Source organism: Arachis hypogaea, chromosome 1 (genome assembly GCF_003086295.3).
Source record: "Arachis hypogaea cultivar Tifrunner chromosome 1, arahy.Tifrunner.gnm2.J5K5, whole genome shotgun sequence".
Taxonomy (NCBI): Eukaryota; Viridiplantae; Streptophyta; class Magnoliopsida; order Fabales; family Fabaceae; genus Arachis; species Arachis hypogaea.
Genome location: NC_092036.1, coordinates 12,912,924 through 12,934,772, shown reverse-complemented (window position 1 = coordinate 12,934,772; position 21,849 = coordinate 12,912,924). Strand labels below are relative to the sequence as shown.

At 36.8% G+C, this 21,849-nt stretch overlaps 2 protein-coding genes and 1 pseudogene across 3 annotated transcripts; 2 read left to right on the top strand and 1 right to left on the bottom strand.

Moving 5' to 3' along the window:
• The first annotated feature begins 6,289 nt into the window (after nucleotides 1-6,289).
• Nucleotides 6,290-11,397, top strand: LOC112797701 (arabinosyltransferase XEG113). Its single transcript, XM_025840773.2, has 13 exons — nucleotides 6,290-6,749; nucleotides 7,610-7,906; nucleotides 8,039-8,244; nucleotides 8,584-8,689; nucleotides 8,809-9,065; nucleotides 9,180-9,315; nucleotides 9,586-9,680; nucleotides 9,767-9,820; nucleotides 10,031-10,144; nucleotides 10,363-10,461; nucleotides 10,550-10,669; nucleotides 10,770-10,856; nucleotides 10,972-11,397. The coding sequence occupies exons 1-13, from the start codon at nucleotides 6,578-6,580 to the stop codon at nucleotides 11,137-11,139; spliced, it is 1,911 nt and encodes a 636-aa protein (XP_025696558.1). The 5' UTR covers nucleotides 6,290-6,577; the 3' UTR covers nucleotides 11,140-11,397.
• Nucleotides 11,398-11,463: 66 nt separating this feature from the next.
• Nucleotides 11,464-13,293, top strand: LOC112797711 (capsanthin/capsorubin synthase, chromoplastic-like; annotated as a pseudogene).
• Nucleotides 13,294-14,242: 949 nt separating this feature from the next.
• LOC112797722 (uncharacterized) lies at nucleotides 14,243-16,480 on the bottom strand. 2 transcript variants are annotated; one of them, XM_025840793.3, is made up of 3 exons: nucleotides 16,237-16,480; nucleotides 15,686-15,960; nucleotides 14,243-14,861 (listed from the first exon to the last, which is right to left on the bottom strand). In XM_025840793.3, exons 2-3 carry the CDS (start codon nucleotides 15,948-15,950, stop codon nucleotides 14,578-14,580), a joined length of 549 nt encoding a protein of 182 aa, XP_025696578.1. In that variant the 5' UTR covers nucleotides 15,951-15,960; nucleotides 16,237-16,480; the 3' UTR covers nucleotides 14,243-14,577. The 2 variants fall into 2 exon arrangements, with proteins under 2 accessions (XP_025696578.1, XP_072091884.1); XM_072235783.1 differs by having other exon boundaries at nucleotides 15,686-16,081; nucleotides 16,237-16,316.
• Between the last annotated feature and the right edge of the window lie 5,369 nt (nucleotides 16,481-21,849).

Below are 21,849 nucleotides of genomic sequence, written 5' to 3'. Positions count from 1 at the left end.
ATTTTAAACAAACATTACCTGAAAGCCACTTGTTCTCCATAAGACCAAAATTCAGCAGAAAATCATTCCAATTCCAATCGAATGAGTCTTTGCTATGAGAGTTAAAAACAACTTGGCTCATTTCTTGTTCAATATCTGCATGTCCCTTGTACCAGTTTAATTTGCTTGGAATCTTCTTCATGATGTGCCAAATACACCAACGGTGAATTGTTGTTGGCATACAGGCCTCTAAAGCCCTTTTCATTGATGCACATTGATCGGTGAGAAACCCTTTCGGAGCGTTTCCTCCCATGCAACGAAGCCAACATTGAAATAACCATTTGAATGATTCAACTTCTTCGTTTTTCATCAAAGAGCATCCGAGAAGTGTTGACTGACCATGGTGATTCACCCCGACAAAAGAACCACAGACCAAATTATACCTGAAACAAATTACCATAGTGTAGAATGCAAAATCATTAGATACACCCCAACACATGCTTCGTATACACCCAAAAAACAGCCAATATACAACTCTGCTGCAGATTCATAAAAATACATTAATTTAGCATCATAAACAGGAGCAGTTTGTTACCTCTTTGTATTGTAGGTAGTGTCAAATGAAATGACGTCTCCGAAATACTCAAAGGCAGCTCTACTTCTTGCATCGGCCCAAAAAGTAAGCTTAATCGATTGATCCTCCTCGAGTTCAAGCTCAAAAAAGAAATTCTGATTCTTCTCTTTCATTCTTAACAAATATTTCCCGAATTCATTTGCATCTTCTTGTTCGGAAACATTCTTCACGTCCTTTTTGATAAAATTTAACTCGTGGTGACCCCCGACAGCCGCAACAAATGATTGGTAGGTTTTTCTTGGTCTGCTACCGGCCTCCTCGTTATTCTCTATTGTACGATGAATGGACATGCTTAGTTCCCTGTGCTGTTTAAGCATCTATGCTTTATTTGGACAGCAGGGGTGTGAATGATCCAGCACAACTTTTGAAATGATCCAAGCACCGACATCCTTCAATGTGTGTATATAAATTCTTGCAGGACAGTTTAAACCGGCTGTCGAATTTGTCTTCTCGGTCGGAGATATTTTAGATTTTCATTTTTTCTCTCTGCTACATGTAATCAATTGATTCTTAATCTCGTTTCCCTTCCTATTTGAGCTCCGAACTCTTGTAGAAAAACCTGCAACCTTGGCGTAGTTCCTGTAAAATTTTCCAGCATCTTCAAGGGTGGTAAAGGTCATTCCAACCTTTGGAATAAACTGGTCATCAACAACAGAGAGAGGCTGCAGAATACACCATGTCAAAAACTATAAATACACCAAACTATTGCAAATATAATACACCCGAACGACACCAACTCAACTAAAATGAAAATAAAAGCCATAAGTTGTAAACACACATGCTGCAGAATACACCATCACAAAAAGCAAAAAACACACCCAATCATGTCTGATATAATACACCCGAATGACAACAACTCAGCTAAAATAACAGAAAAAGCCATAAATGTAAATACACCCACACTACCGAAACAAATACACCTAAAAAAGTTCTGATCTACACCCGATCGTCTGCTATAAATTCCAGATAATCAATCAAAACTAATACATTACATTCAATCCACAGATTTATGTTGATGCATTAGTCTCACAGTCAATGTTCACGAATTATTCAGCTACACAATGCTATACAAATTATTACAACAAAATTCAGAGTAAACGTATGTAAATCAAACCTCAGGAACTTCGTTAGATTCAAATTCATAATCCATTTCGCCCTGATTCAGCTGAGAATCTGACGTTGAATCAACCATTATCTTCAAAACGAATCCAAACTTTGATTTCAGTAAACAAAAATGAGAAGAAGAAGAAGAACGAGAAGAAGAAGAACGAGAAGAAGAAGAAGAAGAACGAGAAGAAGAACGAAGAACGAAACAAATCTAGAAATAAGGAGAGAAGAACGAGAAGAAGAAGAACCAGAAGAAGAAGAACGAGAAGAAGAACGAAGAAAGGAAACAAATCTTTTAAATTTGGTAGTTATATAGCGCGTGTATTGGATGTAGGGTTGCAACGCGTTTTGAGGGTTTATTGGTTAATGAACTTGTAAAGCATACAAGCCATTAGGGCTTGTATGCAGAGCTTTTCTGATAAAATAGTATCTATGATTTTAATCTCATTTATCCAAATTAAAAATAATAATGACTTATTTAATTCAACACTTATGACAATAGATGAGATCACTGTTATATAAATCATTTAATATGAAATTACTTAATTTGCGATTATAGTTAATACGTATATTGCCCATAAATATATTAAAAAATAATAATTTTTTAACAATCTTCCACTTGGGTTATACATATATATTTTTCTGAGATAATCATATCTTATAAATTTTATGCACACATCTGTATGTTATTTCCCTTATTACTTTAATAATTTGGTATGTCTCATATATTAGTTATGAAATTACCACAACTTTTATCACATTAGTGTCGTAACAAAACCACGATGATCGTCATACTAAAATACTTAACCACATAGATCAAATTTGAATAAGAAAATTCAGAAATTACATACAAAAATGATCTCATGCATGCCTATTTCCAATGGTCCAATTTGAATAAAAATTCTATTTTATTCAGTGAATCAGATGAAACTGTAACGGTAACGTCCGGACTCATAGCGATAGCAACTAAGTGATGAGTACGTGGATGAAGAAAAGAAGAACTTAACAGAATTAAATGGACTCAGCAGGAGAAAGGTGGCGATGGGCTCAACAACGATTGCGACATGAGCTGTGAAGGAAGATGGGAGCTGTGAAGGAGTAGGCGGTGATGGGCATAGCCACGACGATAACGGGAGTTATGAGATTTTTTTGTGAAGAAGTCGAGAAGAAGAAGACTTTGGGTGTGGATGACTGGATCTTGCATGGGAATCACTGAATCTGTGATGTGAGGCAAATCCTAATTCCTAAAAATGTTTATATGTATATATCTGGGACGGGTATACCCTAAACCCGACCATGTCCTGTCCTAAGCAAAATCTATCCTGACTCGGGTGAAGTTATTACTCACCCAACCGGGTATGGATGGGTTGGATACCGCGTACTTGGATACTCTTTCCAAGTCTAACCACGTATTGACGCTCCATTTATTAAGGGTTTATCGCTAACCAACGCTCCATTTATTAAGGGTTTACCGCTAACCAATGGATTGTTACACACACAATGTGAGATTCTAACTCTTAATAGTTGTTTAATCGAACGAGTGAGATAATCATTTAACTAACTTAAATTGATTAAGATAAATATTAATTATTTTTAATATTAAAAATTCTAAAAATTTGATTTTAATTATAATTTTGTAAAATATTTATAATAATAATTATTATATATTTTTTGATAAATTTTTTATATAATTTTATGTATTATTTTATACAAAATATGAAAATATACACTAATTACCTATTATATTAGCATGTGTTTCACGATAAAACGGTGTAAAAATCACCAAAAAGTCATAAATTATTAAATTATACTCTATTTCTATCCCTAATTAATCGCTATTAATTATATACATGTTACTTGAACCAAGTCACTAAAAAACTCTTGACTTTTTTTATGTTGACATGTAACACATTAATACCTAACAATTTAGTCGCATTCTCAAAATGGGAACCATCCTATAACAATTAATTAAGTTTTAAGTGTTTGGAATTGCTGACAAGTTGCAAATTCTTTTCTGCATTCCAGCTCTAATTTGAATGTAATCTGATCATGTATACAATGAAAGCCAGGTGCACCTTGGTTTGGATCTTAATTTGTTATTATGTGTGTTTGGATTATCGTTTATAAACAAAAATTTATATAAAATTAATTTTATAAACTTGATTTTGATAAAAAGTAAATTTGTGTTGATTAAGGTAATTTATGTTTGACAATTTTTATATTAAAATAGATTATAATAAAATAAATATTATTTAGATTTTACTATTCAAAATCACTTTTAAATAAAAAAATTACTAAAATAAACATTAATTTAAATTATATTATTTTATTATTTTAATTTAGATATTTAAATAAATCTTATTAATTAATTTTATAATAAAAATAATATTTATATATTAAAATAAAAAAACATATAAAAATTGGTAAAATATAGTTTTAATTAAAACTAACAAAATATAAATTTTAGAGAGTACTAAACATAATAAAAAAATTAAATATTTATTTTGGTAGTAATTGAAATAAATCAAAAAAATTTTGATTATATTTTTTATATAGTATATTTTTAGTACTTTTAGTATTTTTTTAGTATACTATAATTTATTATTATTATTATTATTATTATTATTATTATTATTATTATTATTTACAATTAATTTTTTATTTAATTTACTTTACCTAATAAAATGAATAAATCATATTACAAAAGATAATAAAAAATAATAAAAAAATTATAATTATAGAAAAGATAATAAAAAATACAAAAAATTACAATTATAAAAGTATATAATATCAAACAAATAATTAATAAAAAATAAAAATAATAAATAATAAAAAAAAAATTCATATAAATAAAAATAATAAAAATTTTATGAATAATATAATATCATATATAAAAAATAAAGTTAGTAAAAAATGGAATATTAATAACTAAAAACCTTAATAAAATGCAAAAATTCAAAAATGTTATTTTTTGTAAACGTGATTTTGAATGCAAAATCATTCCTATATTCAAAAAAAAATTGATCAAATTAAAAATTAAAATTTTTAAAAAATTTAAATGACTTTTTTTGTTTTTAACGAATTTGTCAAACACATTCATAAAAATAGTTAAGTAAACTTTACCATGTGAAGAATTTTCACGAGCTATAACCTATTGCAGTAAGTCACCACAGAAAAAAACAAATTGCAGTAGACTTTAATTTAATCGATCATCTGAACATGTCTCTTGCATTTGATTTTACAGTGCTGAATTGATATATTATTATAATGACATTTTCGAAAATGATACGGGTTGCCGTTCCTCTCATGCATTACAAAGGGATGTTACTTATATGCTATGACTTATCATTATTTTTAATTTTTTTGGTATAGTTTGTTTTATTATTTATTATTTATTATACAGTTTCATCTTTCATGTTTTTTCAGATCTAGATTCTAGACCACCGGAAAAGATGGCATTATTTTTAAATAAATTAATTTAATTTAGAGAGACACTTAGATAAAGACGCTCAAAATATCTTTATATAAAAATGTTTGATCTCATTTATTGAATAAATTCTCATATATTAGATTTTTGACACATGATATAGATTAAAAGTGATATCTTTATTAAAAAGTATTACTATATTATTAAAATTGTTATTTTGATTCTGATGTCAATTTTTTAAATTGTTTACAATTTAAATTTTTAACAAAATATTTATTAGAGAATCATTTTATTTTTATTATTCTTTATAAATTTTATAATATTATGTTCTTGTTTTTATTTTATTATCATTTTAATACTTTTTTATTTTGTTTAATAAATTTTTATGATTTGAGTTTTTATTTAAAATTTTTAAAAAAATTTTTAATAATTTTTTTAAAAATTTATATTTTAATCTACTACTTCTTATTACTAATGGTTTTATTTTTAGTCTAATATTATTATTTATTTTTAAATTCCTTGAATAAAAATTTATTGTAAAATTAAAATTTTGAAAAATATTATTTTGTATTAATTTAAGAAATTCAGTATCATTTGAGTTAATATTAGTTAAAATTATTAATATAATTTTTTTTCTTGGAACTTTTAATTTATTTGTTGATTCAATTCTATTCAAAATTTATATTTTTATTATTAATTTATGTTTCTTAGAATATATTTTTAAATGTGACTAAACAAACAACTTAAAAAAAAAGTTATTTTTACCATTTTTATGTGAGTGATGTCCTTTAATTTAAAGGTGTAATATGCAAAATCCAATCAAAGAGAAAGAAAAATGCAAAGTTAAAATCCAAGAATAAGCAAGTTTCTCTCGACTAAAGTTGAGAAAAATTAATATAATTATATGCATATTTAAATATATTACATTAATCAATACCAAATTAATAGAAAAATTTTTATTTATTCAATAAAAATTAAATAAAATAAATTCTTTAAATCTAGTAAAAAATTTTAATTTTCTTAAAATATACCTTATCCTAAATATATCGATAAATATTGATTTTAAATTAGTAAGCAGGAATTAAAATGATTAAATTTTTTTTCATTTATTAAATTAGTAAGGGATATATTGTTGTTTATTTGGGCATAGTCATGTTTGAGCAAAACTGATTCGTTGACCAAACCCCGCGCATCATCGATACCAACACCCATAGAAAAATTTGGAAACTTTTCAATCTCATTTGCTTCTTCCAATCACCAAAACCCAAATCTCGATTCTGGGTTCTGGGTTCTGGGTTCTGGTTTCTTCACTCAATGAAATGAAGCTAGAAACAAAAACACGAACATGAGCCAATGTTGCTGATTATGTGTTTGATACAACAAAGTTAGCAGTGGTTCCTGTTCTTCAATTTGCGACAGAGGTTACAGTAATGGCGTGGAGAAATGGGTGTGAGGAAGTGGCCCAATCGAAGCCTCTGTTCCTCACGATCTACACCGTTGTCATCATTGGAATCGTTGTTTCCTTCTTCTATGTCTTCTCTGCAATTTACTCTTCCAACAACTTGCTCTCCTCACCTTCCACTGTTTCTTCTTCCTTCTCTCGTGAGTTCCTTTCTTACTTCTTTTACTTCTGCTGCGGTTACTCTTCCTTTTACTGTTTCTCTATGCGTTCTCGATCATGTGTGTCTTTTGCTTTCTCAATAAAGGTGTGTTTGTCTCAGCTTATTTCGCCGGAAAAGCACTTTTTTTAAGCTGAAGAAAGAGAGTAGATTATCATAGGAATCAGTTTTCAGTTTTTTTCTTCAATTATGTAGAAGATTTGTGAAGTAAAATCTCTTCTATGCCTCTCTAAAAATCATGCCTTTGCTTGTTGCCCTGCAAGGACTTGATGGTTTTGGCTTGAATCTGATGTACCCTTCGGAATTTTAGGACTGTAACAATGTTGCTGTGTGCTCATCATAGTGTAGAGTGTTCTTATTGTTGGAAGTCATTTTTCTGTTATCTATTGTTGACTTGTTGTATGCATAAAAATTGCAGCTTTTTGTGGCTGTGCTCGGTAGTTTTAGCTTAAATCTAGTATACCCTTTTAGAATGAAAGTTCATTCTTCCCGTAAAGAAGGTTTGTTTCGTGTTAATGGGAAAGGCTAAACCCCCTACATTGTGTAATGTTCTTCTGGAAGAGCTTACTTATTGTTCAAAAAGACAAAGATGATCAAATCTATCACCTCTTTAGGCTCCGATTTGCATTTTTGTGCACAACAAACAATGTTTTTCATTATAGTTCATCAATGCAATTATAGTCTGTGCACTTCTTTTAGTTGAGTTGTCTTCGTTTGCTAGTAACTTAGTAACCTTCCTATTTTTGTTAATGGTGTTTTGTATAAGACACTTGTGACTTCTAGCCTTGTTTTTCTGCCATCATGTTTTCAAAGGATTTTGAAAGTTAATTCTTGCTTTTCCAGATGATAATCAGCCTCCTAGGGATCAAACACTCAACATTTCCCAGCCAGAAGTGATTCATAATGTGCCCCCACCTTATCTGGAGCCTCAAAATGCATCGATAAAGTCTCTATGGGATGTTCCTCCACTCGACAAAAAGATGCCCGCTTTGGAGACTTTCCGACTGACCAAAGAGCTGGTTCAGCAAAGGGTGAAAGATAATGTTGTAATAGTGACCTTTGGTAACTATGCATTCATGGATTTTATTCTGACTTGGGTGAAACAATTGACAGATATGGAAGTCACTAATTTTCTTGTTGGTGAGCCATTCAAGCCTTATTTTATTTTATGCTCCTTGCTTAGATGTGCAGTGATGCCTTGCGAGAAATGCATTTCTGGTATTTACACCATCAATTGATCTTTGTAAAATGTGTTTGATATGTATTCTTCAGGTGCGATGGACACCAAATTATTGGAGGCACTATATTGGAAAGGGGTACCAGTTTTTGACATGGGCAGCCATATGAGCACAGTGGACGTCGGCTGGGGGTCTCCAACATTTCATAAAATGGGAAGAGAAAAAGTTATTCTAATAGATGCCATACTTCCTTTTGGTTTCGAGCTGTTGATGTGCGATACCGACATGGTTTGGATGCAGGTGATCTTCATTTTTACTTATATGTTTCTGTAGTCATTCCATTTTGAATAATATTTCAATTCCAAAAGAAGTAAAATTTGTATTGGCTACAATGTTTTCCTTTCATCTACTTTGTATGCAATGACACAGGTTTCATTCAGTTTCTTTTCCAGGTTGCTATAGCATTTATTCAGACCCTCATTCTTCCTTGATCCATTTTATCTTGTTTAATCTCTTTTCTTTACTTTTCTGTTGTCATTATTATTATTATTATTATTTCTTATCTGTTGCATTATTATGCACAATCTGGTATGCTACTCTTTGATAACTTATACATTCAATTATGCACTCGTAAAACAGAACCCGCTTCCATATCTTGCTCGCTATCCAGAAGCAGATGTTTTGACTTCAAGTGATCAGTTAATACCAACAGTTGTTGATGATAGTCTCGAAGTTTGGAATGAAGGTGAAAATGATATGTTGCTGAGCACTTGATTGTCATGATTTTAATTGTGCATGCTTTTTCTCATGTTTATTTGTTTTCAATACTCTATATTGATGATATTGTCTATCACCTTTGAATAGTTAGTGGAGCCTACAACATAGGAATTTTCCATTGGAGACCCTCAGAGTCGTCAAAAAAGCTGGCAAAGCAATGGAAAGAAATGCTTCTAGCTGATGACAAGATATGGGATCAGAATGGTTTTAATGATATCGTACGCAAAAGCCTAGGACCATCCGTTGGTGATGACAGTGGACTTGTTTATGCATTTGATGGAAATCTGAAGCTGGGAATTTTGCCTGCAAGTATTTTCTGTAGTGGCCATACATATTTTGTCCAGGTAGGAAGCAGTATGATACATACATACATACATACATACATACATACATACATACATACATAAGTATAATTTTTCTCTTTCCTTCGTTTATGTACTCCACAATTTGTACTGCAGGCTATGTATCAGCAGCTAAGGTTGAAGCCTTATGCTGTGCACACAACATTTCAATATGGAGGCACTGAAGGAAAGCGTCACCGACTGCGAGAAGCCATGCTTTTCCATGATCCACCGGAATACTATAATCCTCCAGGTACTCAGTTGCTTTTGCTCCATAACTTTGGGTTCACTGATCATTAACTTAATTGTATTCTTTTAATCAACAACAACAAAGCCTTATACCACCTGGTAGGGGTTGGCTGCATGAATTAATCGATATCATTGCACCTTTTAATTTTATTCTAAGTTCTACTGATGCCAAAAATTAGAAGTTGTCACTCTAGTGTGTCAACTGATCAGTGAATTTTTATGATTTAAGTTCTGAGATATTGCTACAACCTAACTTTTAGAAGAACTTTTGCAGGGGGCTTCTTGTCATTTAAGCCATTTATCCCAAAAGGCTTGTTGTTAAGTGGAGAACATAATGTTGAATCACATTTTGCCCTTGTTAATTACCAAGTATGTATGTATCGACCTGATCCTTTTCATGTTTAGGGAAATAATGTTATAACATTCTAATATTTATGGTTCACGATTTTTCGCAGATCAAACAGATTAGGACTGCACTTGCAATTGCTTCCCTTTTGAACAGAACACTGGTAAAAACTGATTTCTTGGATCATACGCTCATTGTGTTCATGTTGAATTGTAACTTCTCATCATGGATGCCCATTGTTTTTTGGCTTAATACTATTAACACAGTTCTCATTACTGATACGTTTGTTAGCCATGTACCTTCTTTCATACTGTAACATGTTAAAATGGTTTCAATATATTTATCCTAAAGTTGGATCTTTGTGTCTGTTTAGGTCATGCCTCCACTATGGTGCAGGATTGATAGGCTATGGTATCCTCATCCCGGCGTTTTAGAAGGGACTTTGACTAGGCAACCTTTTCTCTGTCCTTTGGATCATGTATTTGAGGTATTTCCTATTCAAGTGATCTCTTTTCATTTTCTCTTTTACATCATTTGATATCAATGCTTTTGGATCCAAGTTTGAGTCAGTGTAAGCTTGATACACCCTTAACATTTTATTGAAACAAGTGTATATTTAATATGGTTTTAAATTTCGTATCTTGGATTTTTAAAACATTTTATCATCACTGCCTTATGCTTCTTATTAAATGCAATACATTGCAGGTGAATGTTATGTTGAAAAAACTCCCAGAAGAAGAGTTTGGCCCTGAAATAGCTATTAGAGAATACTCAATAATTGATAATCCTTCTCTGCCATCGGAGGTGAATCAATGTTAACTGCAAACAATTCTAAGTAATGATTCTTTTTTGTTGATTATTAAAAGTCATTTCTTTTGGTTACTGAGTTCAGGTTAAAAATTCATGGCTTGATGTTCAACTCTGTAAAGAAGGAACCCCAGATTGTGATGCATCAGATAATACCACCCTTGGGGGATTTCTCAAATTTCCAAAACATAGCAATGAAGAGACGGTATTCGATATTCTTATTCTGCACCAGCTTTATATATATAGATATACTTTGTTTATGAAATGCGATACTTAACATGGTTTTGCTCTACTTGCGTTTGCAGTTTATGAAAATTTTCTCACCATTCAAGGATGTCAAAGTTATCAAGTTCTCTTCAGTGCAAGATGCTTTCACAGGTTTCACTAACAAGGTAAGGCCATATTTTGCTTCTTCAATATGAAATTTTACTGAGTTAGCTTCAAAGATACAAAGAAAAATAGTTACCATGTTCTGAACTTCTGATACCATGCTTCTATGTTTTCTAGGAAAGGGAAGAGAGATTCAGAAACCGTGTCAAGCGATACGTAGGCATATGGTGCTGCGTGCTTGATCATGATCCTGGTCACATATATTACGATATGTACTGGGATGAGAAACCTGGATGGAAAGCAATTCCCCCTCAAACACCAGAGGACGATCATCCACCTTGGTGAAGATCAAATTCATTGATATACTCAGGGGAGTAAGAGACCCAAGTGCAAAGTTGGTTTAGTTTCTAACCGTGATTGTGAAGGCCAACAATGTATACTTTACAAAAGCAAAGAAGATTTGTATCCATATTGAGGATGTAAGTTATTATAGAGGAATTAGCAAACAATTGGATCTTGTGTAGCAATTGAGGAAATTTTTGTCCTTTTATCAAACTATATTAGCATCGCGGACTAGAGAAATGGAAGCCTGCGTTTTGGATTTGTGAGGTGCACTCATTTACCCTTTTGATTTCTTTAAATTGCATACTTGTGATTATAATATTTGAGACAAGTAAATCCTTATAATAATTCCTGAAATTTAACGATTATTCAATTTGATCCTCTTGATTCTAATTTTATTATAGTAGTCCCCCAAATCGAACCCCAGACACCATAATGATCTTTGGACTCCTCTCTGGTGCTGAGTTAGCAACCGAGTACTACATTATCACTGTAATTGCTGATTCAATATCGAAAAGAAGTCCAGGAACCATTATGGTATCTGAAACTCGATTTAGAAGACCACTATAATGAAATTAGAATTTGAAAAACTAAATTTAGAGAAAAGGACAAATAGGTCCCTGACCTTTTACCTTGCAGACATTTTCATCCTTGACCATTGACAAATGCTTTTAAGTTCTTGACGTCCTTAAAAATTCGACGGATCAGTTCCTCCGTCCAAATGCCTCTGTCAGACTCAACGGAAAAGTTTGACGTGGCTCCCGTTCTGCTTACCTGGCATTACGGCTGCCCACGTGACACGTTAGTGAAATGGAACTTTTGAAAAGTGGACAAAGAAGTCCCTGTCTCTCAACGCGACATCGTTTACCCCACCACCACCTACCAAAGCCACACTTTCCTCATTCCCTCTCCCAAAAACTCATTACACATCAAGTTCATCATGTTCTTCAACTTCAAGAAGGTTTAGAGTCAGGGCCTACAACACTAGCAAGTTTGGAAATTTCCTCAACTTGAAGCCTGCCCATCAACCTGAACCCTTGGATTTTGATCTCCCATGGTGCCATCCTTCCGATCGATCTTGTTTTGACGTGATCATCATTGGATCTGGCCCTGCAGGCACTCGCCTAGCAGAACAAGTTTCCCGCTATGGAATTAAGGTTTGTTGTGTTGATCCTGACCCTCTCTCCATGTGGCCTAACAACTACGGTGTGTGGGTGGATGAGTAATGAGTTTGAGAGTATTGATCTTGAGGATTGCTTGGAGGTTGTGTCTCCAATGGGGTTAAATTTCACAAGGGAAAGGTATGGAGAATGAGCCTTACTTGAGAGCTAATAATTCTAAGTTTCCTACTTTTTTGTATGGAATGCCTTTCAGTTCCAATCTGATCTTTCTTGAGGAGACTTCCCTTGTTAGCCGTCCGGTTTTGTCTTACATGGAGGTGAAGAAGAGGATGGTTGCAAGGCTAAGGCACTTGGGAATCAGAGTGAAAAAGATATTGGAGGATGAGAAGTATTTGATTCCAATGGGGGACCTCTTCCTAGGATCCCTCAGAATGTAATGGCCATTGGCGGCACTTTTGGGATAGTACACCCTTCGACAGGGTACATGGTGGCTTGACCAATGGCCGTTGCACCATGTGTAGCCATAGCCATAGCAGAGTGCCTTGGCTCAACCAGAATGATCAGGGGAAACAGCTCTATGCTAAAATTTGGAATAGCATGTGGCCAATTGAAAGCAAGCTCAACAGGCAATTCTACTCGTTTGGAATGGAGACTCTGTTGAAGCTTGACTTGAATGGATCCAGGCGTTTCTTTGATGCATTTTTTGACTTGAAACCTTGCTATTGGCAAGGGTTCCTCTCTTCAAGATTGAATCTAAAGGAACTCGCTTGGTTAAGCATTTCACTCTTTGGACATGCTTCAAACCCTAGGTTTGACCATTGTAACAATGTGCCCAGCACCATTGGCTAAAATGATAGGCAATATTGCCTTGGAATACATTGGATGATGCAAGGTTGTGAAACATGTACCATAGTCAATGTATTTTCATGCTTTGGTGGTAAGGTGTGATTTGGTTTGGTTGGTGAAATCTGAGGTACTGTTGGAGGGGTCTTAAGCTCTCGCGGATTCTGCTGAGTGATTCTCTGAGCTGGTGTTGGTGCATGCGCCTCTCTTCTAAGCTTTGTCGTGAAGGTGTTGAGAGCAAGAGTTGGTGGGATTGGGAGGGAGGAGGTAGTGGTGGCGGATATACTCTTGGGAGAGACAGTAACTTTTTTGTCCATTTTTTCAAAAGCTCTATTCCACTAATGTGCCACGTGGGCAGCCGTAATGCCAGGTAAGCAGAACGGAAATCACGTCAGACTTTTCTTTTGGGTCTGACGGAAGCATTTAGATAGAGGGATTGATCCGTCCAACTTTAAAGTACGTTAGGGACTTAAAATGTTCGATTTATTTATGTGAATCTCAAATACCATTATAAAAATTCTCTTGAATCTTATCACGTGATATTTAGGAATTAAATGAGTCTTAGTTTTTAGTCCCTATTTTCTTTTCTCTGAGATATTTTGGTATGGAAAAGTTTTAAATATTCGTTTAAGTTCTTATAGATAGTTTGATACTCATGTAGTTATGTGGCAAACAAAATTTCAGCTCAAACACCTCACTTAGTGTTTGCCTTTGCTTCATCAATATATAAACGATGCGATTAAGAATAGGAAAACCAAAATATTGACCAAACTTGTTATAACTTTTTTTTAAGAATTTTTTTTCTCTCCCTTTGAGATTTGACATAAAATTGTTTAATCAACTTCTCCTTCATAAAGAAAATATATATCAAATTACCATTAATTATATTAAACTTCGGGGAAATATAAGCTAATGTGTTTTTTTTTTTAATATCATTGATTACTTTATGATCCCTCTTTATTATTATGCTCTTATATCCAAGTTAGCATCTCAAATAAATATCCACTTAGATAGCTTTGGTTAAGCAACATGGTAGCAGTATGATTCATATCACACATGGAAAAGAGAATGATTTTGTTTTTCCATCACGCTAATACTAGACCATGCTGAATTTCAAAAGCTACATTGTTAGAAGAAATAAATAACAAAGGAACATGCTAATCAATCTATTGCTTCTTGCTGCCAAGAAAGGCATAAATCAATAAAAAACCTCAAGGATCCCCATATTATCAGCAATCATTGTGTTGTTCTAATGAAATTCAGGAAGGTAATTGAAACTATCATCAGCGATCATTGTCTTGTCATAGCCAAAAGAAAGTACAGATATATCCGGGGGAAAAAATGAAAAAGGGTCAACCAATAAAAGATGATGGATTCAGTAAACATCATACCATGTAATGGTTTTATTTATATATTAACAACACAAGCATTAGGCAGCAGCAAGCGATTAGTAGTGCGTATCATGATTATACATTCTTCATTTCCACTTCTTGAACTTTCCGCCAAACATACCATGTTTGCCGTGTTTGCCGTGCTTGAACTTGCCACCATGATGCTTGAACTTGCCATGTTTGCCGTGCTTGAACTTGCCACCATGGGGCATACCATATCCATAGCCGCCACCATGCGCATAGCCGCCGTGAGCGCCGTGAGCACCATGAGAGCCATGGGAAAGTTGGTGAGCGCCATATGCAGCGGCAGCGGCTGCAGCACCCCCTGCAAGCACTGCCCCCATAGCGCCATGTCCGCCACCATGAGATCCTGGTAAACAAATATTACACGGGGAAAAAACAGAGAACTTAGTTGCTGCCACGGCCAAGGATAATGATACACAAGGAAAAAAGAAATCAAACGAAGCAAAATGTTGGGGTACAGAAAAACTTCAACAGAAACAAGTTTCATACAAAATAAATAAAGTAGTGTCCTAGGAATGTTGATTGCTAAGAAGAGAGCACATATCTCATCAGACATAGCAAAAGTTCTGTCATTGCGGAAGTAATAAGGTTTCAGTTGTTGAATTGTTCTATTAGCTAAACAATCACGAATTGTTTATAAATAGGCAGCTTTTTCAAGAGTTCAATCTTTCACGCCATTATATAAAAAATAATCAGCAAGCCTTTAACTATACATTGCCAGAGCATTAACATTCGGACAAATTACACTATCTCCCTCAAAATTAGGTGGAAATTCATTACAACTACTCTCTATTTGTCCAGGCAACATTAACCTCCCCTTATAACTGGTTTACAAAACATTTTACAGTCATCAAATTATATATAGTAGCACAATTAAAATTGCTTGATTTTGATTCTAACAACATACAAAATCATGCATATCTGGTAGACAATAGGGAAGTAACATTAAAACTCTCTACATTGACAATACATCAGAGAATTGTGTTACATGTACTAAACTTTTTCTCTCACAGAGCCAAAGCACTCTCTTCCCCCACTGGATGGGAGAGGAAAACGTGTTAGCTTAGTGTACGAAGTAGAGTAAGTATAATCTCAATCTCAATTATCAAAATTAAAACTTTGTAACCATTGACGACAAAGCAGTTGAAATCAAAAGACATTATTTTATACCTGATGCATGTTGAGGAGGATAACCAGCTGGAGGGTATCCCTGTTGTGGAGGGTATCCCTGTGGAGGATATCCCTGTTGTGGAGGGTACCCATGTTGTGGAGGGTAACCTTGTGGAGGGTACCCCTGTTGTGGAGGGTACCCCTGTTGTGGAGGGTACCCTTGTTGTGGAGGGTAACCATGTCCTCCTCCATGAGCAAAGCCCTGGGCAAGGTTTGTGAAAAGTCCTTTGTCACCTTCATCATGCTTATCCTTCCCACCACCCATCTTTTGTAATCTGAATCATTCACAAAAATCAATCATCATGGAATTATATCCAAATCCAATCGAATTTACTGATGAAGTTGCGAACTTTGCATGCAGCATATCCAAAACTAAAATGAAATAAATTTCTAGGTCTACAGAGATCAAACAGAAAGTTAGAAACAATAACAGCAGCAGCAACAATGACGATCCAAATCTACTATTAAAACATTACTACTTCATTATAATTCTAGGATTTGAGATTATCAAAGCTTATAAACATGAAATGATCATTGGAAACGGAACTCACCGAATTGAAATTGAAGAAGAAGAAATTGAGAAATTAGGAGAAGAAATTGGGATCTTGTGAGTTTATATAGGTAGCGTAGTAAAGCTTGGATGACGCGGTATGCACACAGAAGAAGACGCGTTCGTCGACGCGTGCATTTTTCAACTCTGACACGTGGAATCTTGTAATTGGTTGTTGTATTCGATTTCCAAATGCTTCTTGATATTTTCAGTTCGGATATGTTCTCACTTCTGAGGCTACGCTTGATACTTATTTTGTCCTTTCTGGTTTTTATATTCTTCCAATTGTGTTGGTTTATCACTTTTATTCTCAGGTTTTTTAAAAAAACATTTTCATGATGAGTGATATTTAATATTTGAAACAAGATACAAACATATAAAAAAAAGTACAAAATAATGCATTTTATTAGCCTTTTATAGGTAAATTTTCAGTTACCAATTTACCATGTCTCTTTGTATTTGTGGCGGTGTCCGATAACCAAATGCATGCTAAGGTATTTGATTCTTAGACAAGTGTTTATACTCTGACCCAACAGTAAAGGTCCAGGTCCAAACAAAAGGCCTAATCCTACGGATTGAGCCTCATCCAATACCAACCTTCGTTCTATGAAGTCGGTCTTCATCACGACTTACTCTAAAGAAGTCGGGCACGAGGGTTAGCTGGCAGATAAACACTCATTCAAATGAGTAACTGCCCCTAGAATCTCTCTAACAACTTCCAAGAGCCATATCCTAACCGCCCTAAGATAATGGGACGGTTAACACCCTAAAAAGGTGGCACTACTCCAACGGTGGTTATTGGTTCACCACTATAAATACACTGACACCCCTCAGGTATCTCTAAGTCCAATACTCTTTAGACCTGCTCACACTCTCGCTAACTTAGGCATCGGAGTGTCTTTGCAGGTACCACCCCTCATTCTTTCATGAGCACAAGTCGGACGGAGGCCCCCGAGTTGCAGACCTACTTGAAAGCCTCCTCCTTCATACGTTTGGGCCAACCAACGCCATCCAGCCCATCCATCTCCGGTTACCCACCGTAACATTGGCGCCGTTGCCGGAGACCCGAGAGATCAACCAGTGATAGCGGACAGATCCCCCGAAGAAGGTCATGTGGAGTCAGATTCTGAACAAGAGAATCTGGACACGGGTAATAATGATGCAGACTTGACCCTCCACCAGGGAACCAATGATCAACACAGGGAAGGTACCTCCGGAGTAAAAAATCCGAAGGTGAACTCTTCAGAAGGGCGCGAATCAGAGAAAGAGGGACCATCCCATGCAACTGAACTCATGGGATTAGTCCACAGTCGCCTGGAACAGCTAGAACAAGAACGGAAGCGACAAAAGGAGACTGAAAAGAACCTAAAAGAGGAGATGGAACGACGAAAAGAGTTAGAAAGAAAACTCTTGAAGTTAGAATCCTCCCTCAAAGGTCGCAACTCCCGTGACGAGCGAGAAGAACCGCCCCTAGGAGGGGAAGATCCTTTCAGCGAGGACATAATGAGGGCAAAAGTTCCGAGGAATTTCAAAAGCCCCGATATGGACCTCTACGATGGAACCACGGATCCAAAGCATCACTTAAGCAATTTCAAAAGTCGGATGTACCTAGCTGATGCTTCCGACGCTATGCGATGCAAAGCTTTCCCGACCACCATCTATCGAAAGCAGCGATGAAGTGGTTCGACAGCCTCCCCCCGAGGTCGGTCACCAGTTTTGAAGACCTCTCAAGGAAGTTTCTGATGAGGTTCTCTATCCAGAAAGACAAAGTGAAACATGCACCGAGCCTCCTGGGAATAAAACAGGAGGTCGGAGAATCCTTACGAGCCTATACGGAAGGTTCAACAAAGCATGTTTAGAGATTCAAGACCTGCCCACAGAGGCAGTCATAATGGGGTTAGTCAATGGACTTAGAGAAGGTCCTTTCTCACAGTCCATATCTAAAAGATACCCCGTCTCTCTAAGTGATGTACAGGAAAGAGCTGAAAAGTACATCAATATGGAGGAAAACGCTAAGTTGAGAGACCTGAGTTGGCGACCTGGGCACCCTCCCTCAACAAAAGAGAGAGAGAGGGAAACCAAGAAAAAGGAAGAACTCGGTCTCGAGAGGCCAAGAAAATACCACTCTTATACTCCTCTGAAAGTTTCTATAGTGGATGTATACAGAGAGATTTGTAATACTGAAAGGCTGCCGCCCCCTAGACCCATTAAAAATAAAAAAGGGGGGAGCCGCAGCGACTACTGTGAGTACCATAAAATATATGGTCACTCCACAAACGACTACTACGACCTTAAAAATGTGATAGAAAAGCTGGCTAGAGAAGGTCGGCTTGACAGGTATCTCATAGAAAGGTCGGACAATCATGGAAAGAGAAAGCGAGATGATATGGATAGAAGAGACCCACCACCGCAGACTCCGGAGAGACATATCCATATGATCTCAGGGGGGTTCGCGGGAGGGGGACTCACCAAATCCTCTCGCAAAAGACATCTCAAAAGAGTCTACCAGGTCAGAGAGGAGTCATCCGACCTCCCTACCATTTCATTCACAAAAGAAGATGGGCAAGGAATAATCCCTGGACACGATGATCCAGTAGTAATAACTATGATCCTGGCAAATGCCCATCTCCACAGAACCCTAGTAGATCAAGGAAGCTCAGCGGACATCCTTTTTAAGCCCGCTTTTGACAAACTAGGGTTGGATGAGAAAGAATTAAGAGCCTACCCCGACACCTTATACGGATTAGGGGACACGCCAATAAAACCACTGGGATTCTTGCCCCTCCACACCACTTTTGGAAAGGGGAAAAATCAAAGACTCTGAGTATAGACTTCATAGTCATCGATGTGGGGTCAGCATATAACGCTTTAATCGGCAGAGCTACTCTTAATCGACTCAGAGCAGTGGTATCCACTCCCCACCTTTGCATGAAATTCCCGACTTCAGCGGGGATAGCAATGGTAAGGGGAGATCAGAAGTTGGCAAGGAAATGCTACAATGAAAGCCTAAACCTGAGAGGAAAAGGCAGAGAAGTTCACACAATAGAGCTCGGTGGTGCAAGGGCTAGAGAAGAGCTGCGACCTCAGCCGGGAGGAAAAACCGAGGAGATACAGGTCGGCGAAGAGGAAGGAAAAAATACTCACATAGGAGCCAACCTAGGAGAAACCCTAAAACAAGGGTTGACTAAGCTCCTAAGAGATAACTCCGATCTCTTCGCCTGGAAGGCCTCCGACATGCCTGGGATAGATCCCGAGCTCATTTCCCATAGGCTCTCAGTCTATCCGGGATCCCGACCTATACAACAAAGAAGACGCAAGCTCGGCCCAGAACGAGCCCTAATAGTAGAAGAGCAAGTACAGGCACTCCTGGAAGCTGGCTTCATCAAAGAAGTCAAGTACCCAACATGGCTAGCCAATGTAGTACTAGTCAAAAACAAAATGGCAAATGGAGAATGTGTGTCGACTATACCGACCTAAATAAGGCCTGTCCCAAGGACCCTTATCCACTACCAAACATCGATACCCTAGTAGACTCCAGCTCGGGGTATCAATACTTGTCGTTCATGGATGCCTACTCGGGGTATAACCAAATCCCGATGTACGAGCCAGACCAGGAGAAGACATCATTCATCACACCCAGAGCTAATTTTTGCTACGTGGTCATGCCATTTGGATTGAAAAATGCAGGGGCCACATACCAGAGGTTGATGAATAAGGTGTTTGCCTCTCACCTTGGGAGCCTAATGGAAGTAAACGTCGACGACATGTTGGTAAAAACCAAGAAGGAAGTCGACCTCTTGTCAGACCTTTCACAAGTCTTTGACACCATAAGGCTGCACGGGATGAGACTAAATCCTGCAAAGTGCGCCTTCGCGGTGGAAGCAGGAAAATTTCTAGGGTTTATGCTAACACAAAGGGGGATCGAAGCCAATCCTGATAAGTGTAGAGCTATCCTGGAAATGAAAAGCCCGACTTGTTTGAGAGAGGTCCAGCAGCTGAATAGCCGACTTGCAGCCCTCTCCAGATTCTTGGCAAGATCAGCACTAAAATCCCTTCCACTCTTCTCCTTATTGAGAAAGGGATGTCAGTTTGAATGGACCCCTAAATGCGAGGAGGCATTCCAGGAGTTCAAAAAGTTCTTAAGCCAACCTCCTATTCTGACCCGACCCGTAGCTGGAAAAGACCTCGTCCTATACTTATCTGTAGCAGACAAGGCTGTCTCATCAGCCCTGATAAGAGAAGATGAGGTCGGCCAACACCCAGTATATTTCATCAGTAAAGTTCTACAAGACCCTGAGCTAAGGTATCACAAACTAGAGAAGTTTGCCTACTCCTTAGTAGTAGCCTCACGAAGGCTACAGCCTTACTTTCAAGCTCACACAATAAGAGTCCGTACGAACCAACCCATGAAGCAAATCCTCCAAAAGACGGATGTTGCAGGGAGAATGGTTCAATGGGCAATAGAGCTCTCCGAGTTCGACTTAAGATATGAAACTCGGACGGCGATTAAAGCCCAATGCCTCGCCGACTTCGTTGCAGAATACGCAGGGGATCAGGAGGAAAAACCAACTACATGGGAACTCTATGTAGATGGATCCTCCAACAAAACAGGAAGCAGTGCATGCATAATATTGGTAGATGAAAGAGGAATCCAGATAGAGGTTTCCCTAAAATTTGAATTCCCAGCTTCAAATAATCAGGCAGAGTATGAAGCCTTGATTGCTGGATTGAAGCTGGCAGAAGAAGTCGGTGCTACAAAGGTGATGATATACAGCGACTCACAAGTGGTGACCTCCCAGATAAGTGGAGAGTATCAGGCAAATGACCCAAATATGAAGAGGTACTTGGAGAAAACTCTGGAGCACCTTTGGCGCTTTGCAGAAACCGAGGTTAAACACATAACTCGGGATCTAAACAGCAGAGCAGACGCCCTATCCAAGTTAGCAAGTACCAAACCAGGAGGAAATAACAGAATCCTGATCCAAAAAACTCTCCGGGAACCCTCAGTGGTAAAAGAAGAAGACAAACAAGAAGTCTTTGAAGTGGTCGGATTAAACCTCGGATGGATGAACCCCTTGGTCGAATACATAAAATTTGACATCCTTCCAAAAGAGGAAAAAGAAGCCAGGAAAATCCGGAGGGAAGCACAATATTACACTTTGGTGAGAAATATTCTCTACAGAAGGGGGATATCAATGCCATTGTTAAAGTGCGTACCGACCTCAAGAACCACCGAGGTGTTAGAGGAAGTCCACAGTGGAATCTGTAGAAATCATCTCGGAGCAAGGTCACTAGCCAGGAAAGTGATCCGAGCTGGATTCTACTGGCCGACCTTGCAGAAAGACGCCACGGAATTTGTGAAAAAGCGCCAATCATGTCAGATGCACGCAAATTTCCACGTGGCTCCCCTAGAGGAGCTCATCAGTATTACTTCTCCATAGCCCTTTGCAAAATGGGAAATGTATTTGTTAGGTCCTTTTCCCCAAGCACCAGGACAAGTCAAATACCTGATCGTGTGAATAGACTACTTCACAAAGTGGATAGAAGCAGAACCATTGGCCACCATCACTGCTCAAAGAAGTCGGAGGTTCCTCTACAAAAATATCATCACAAG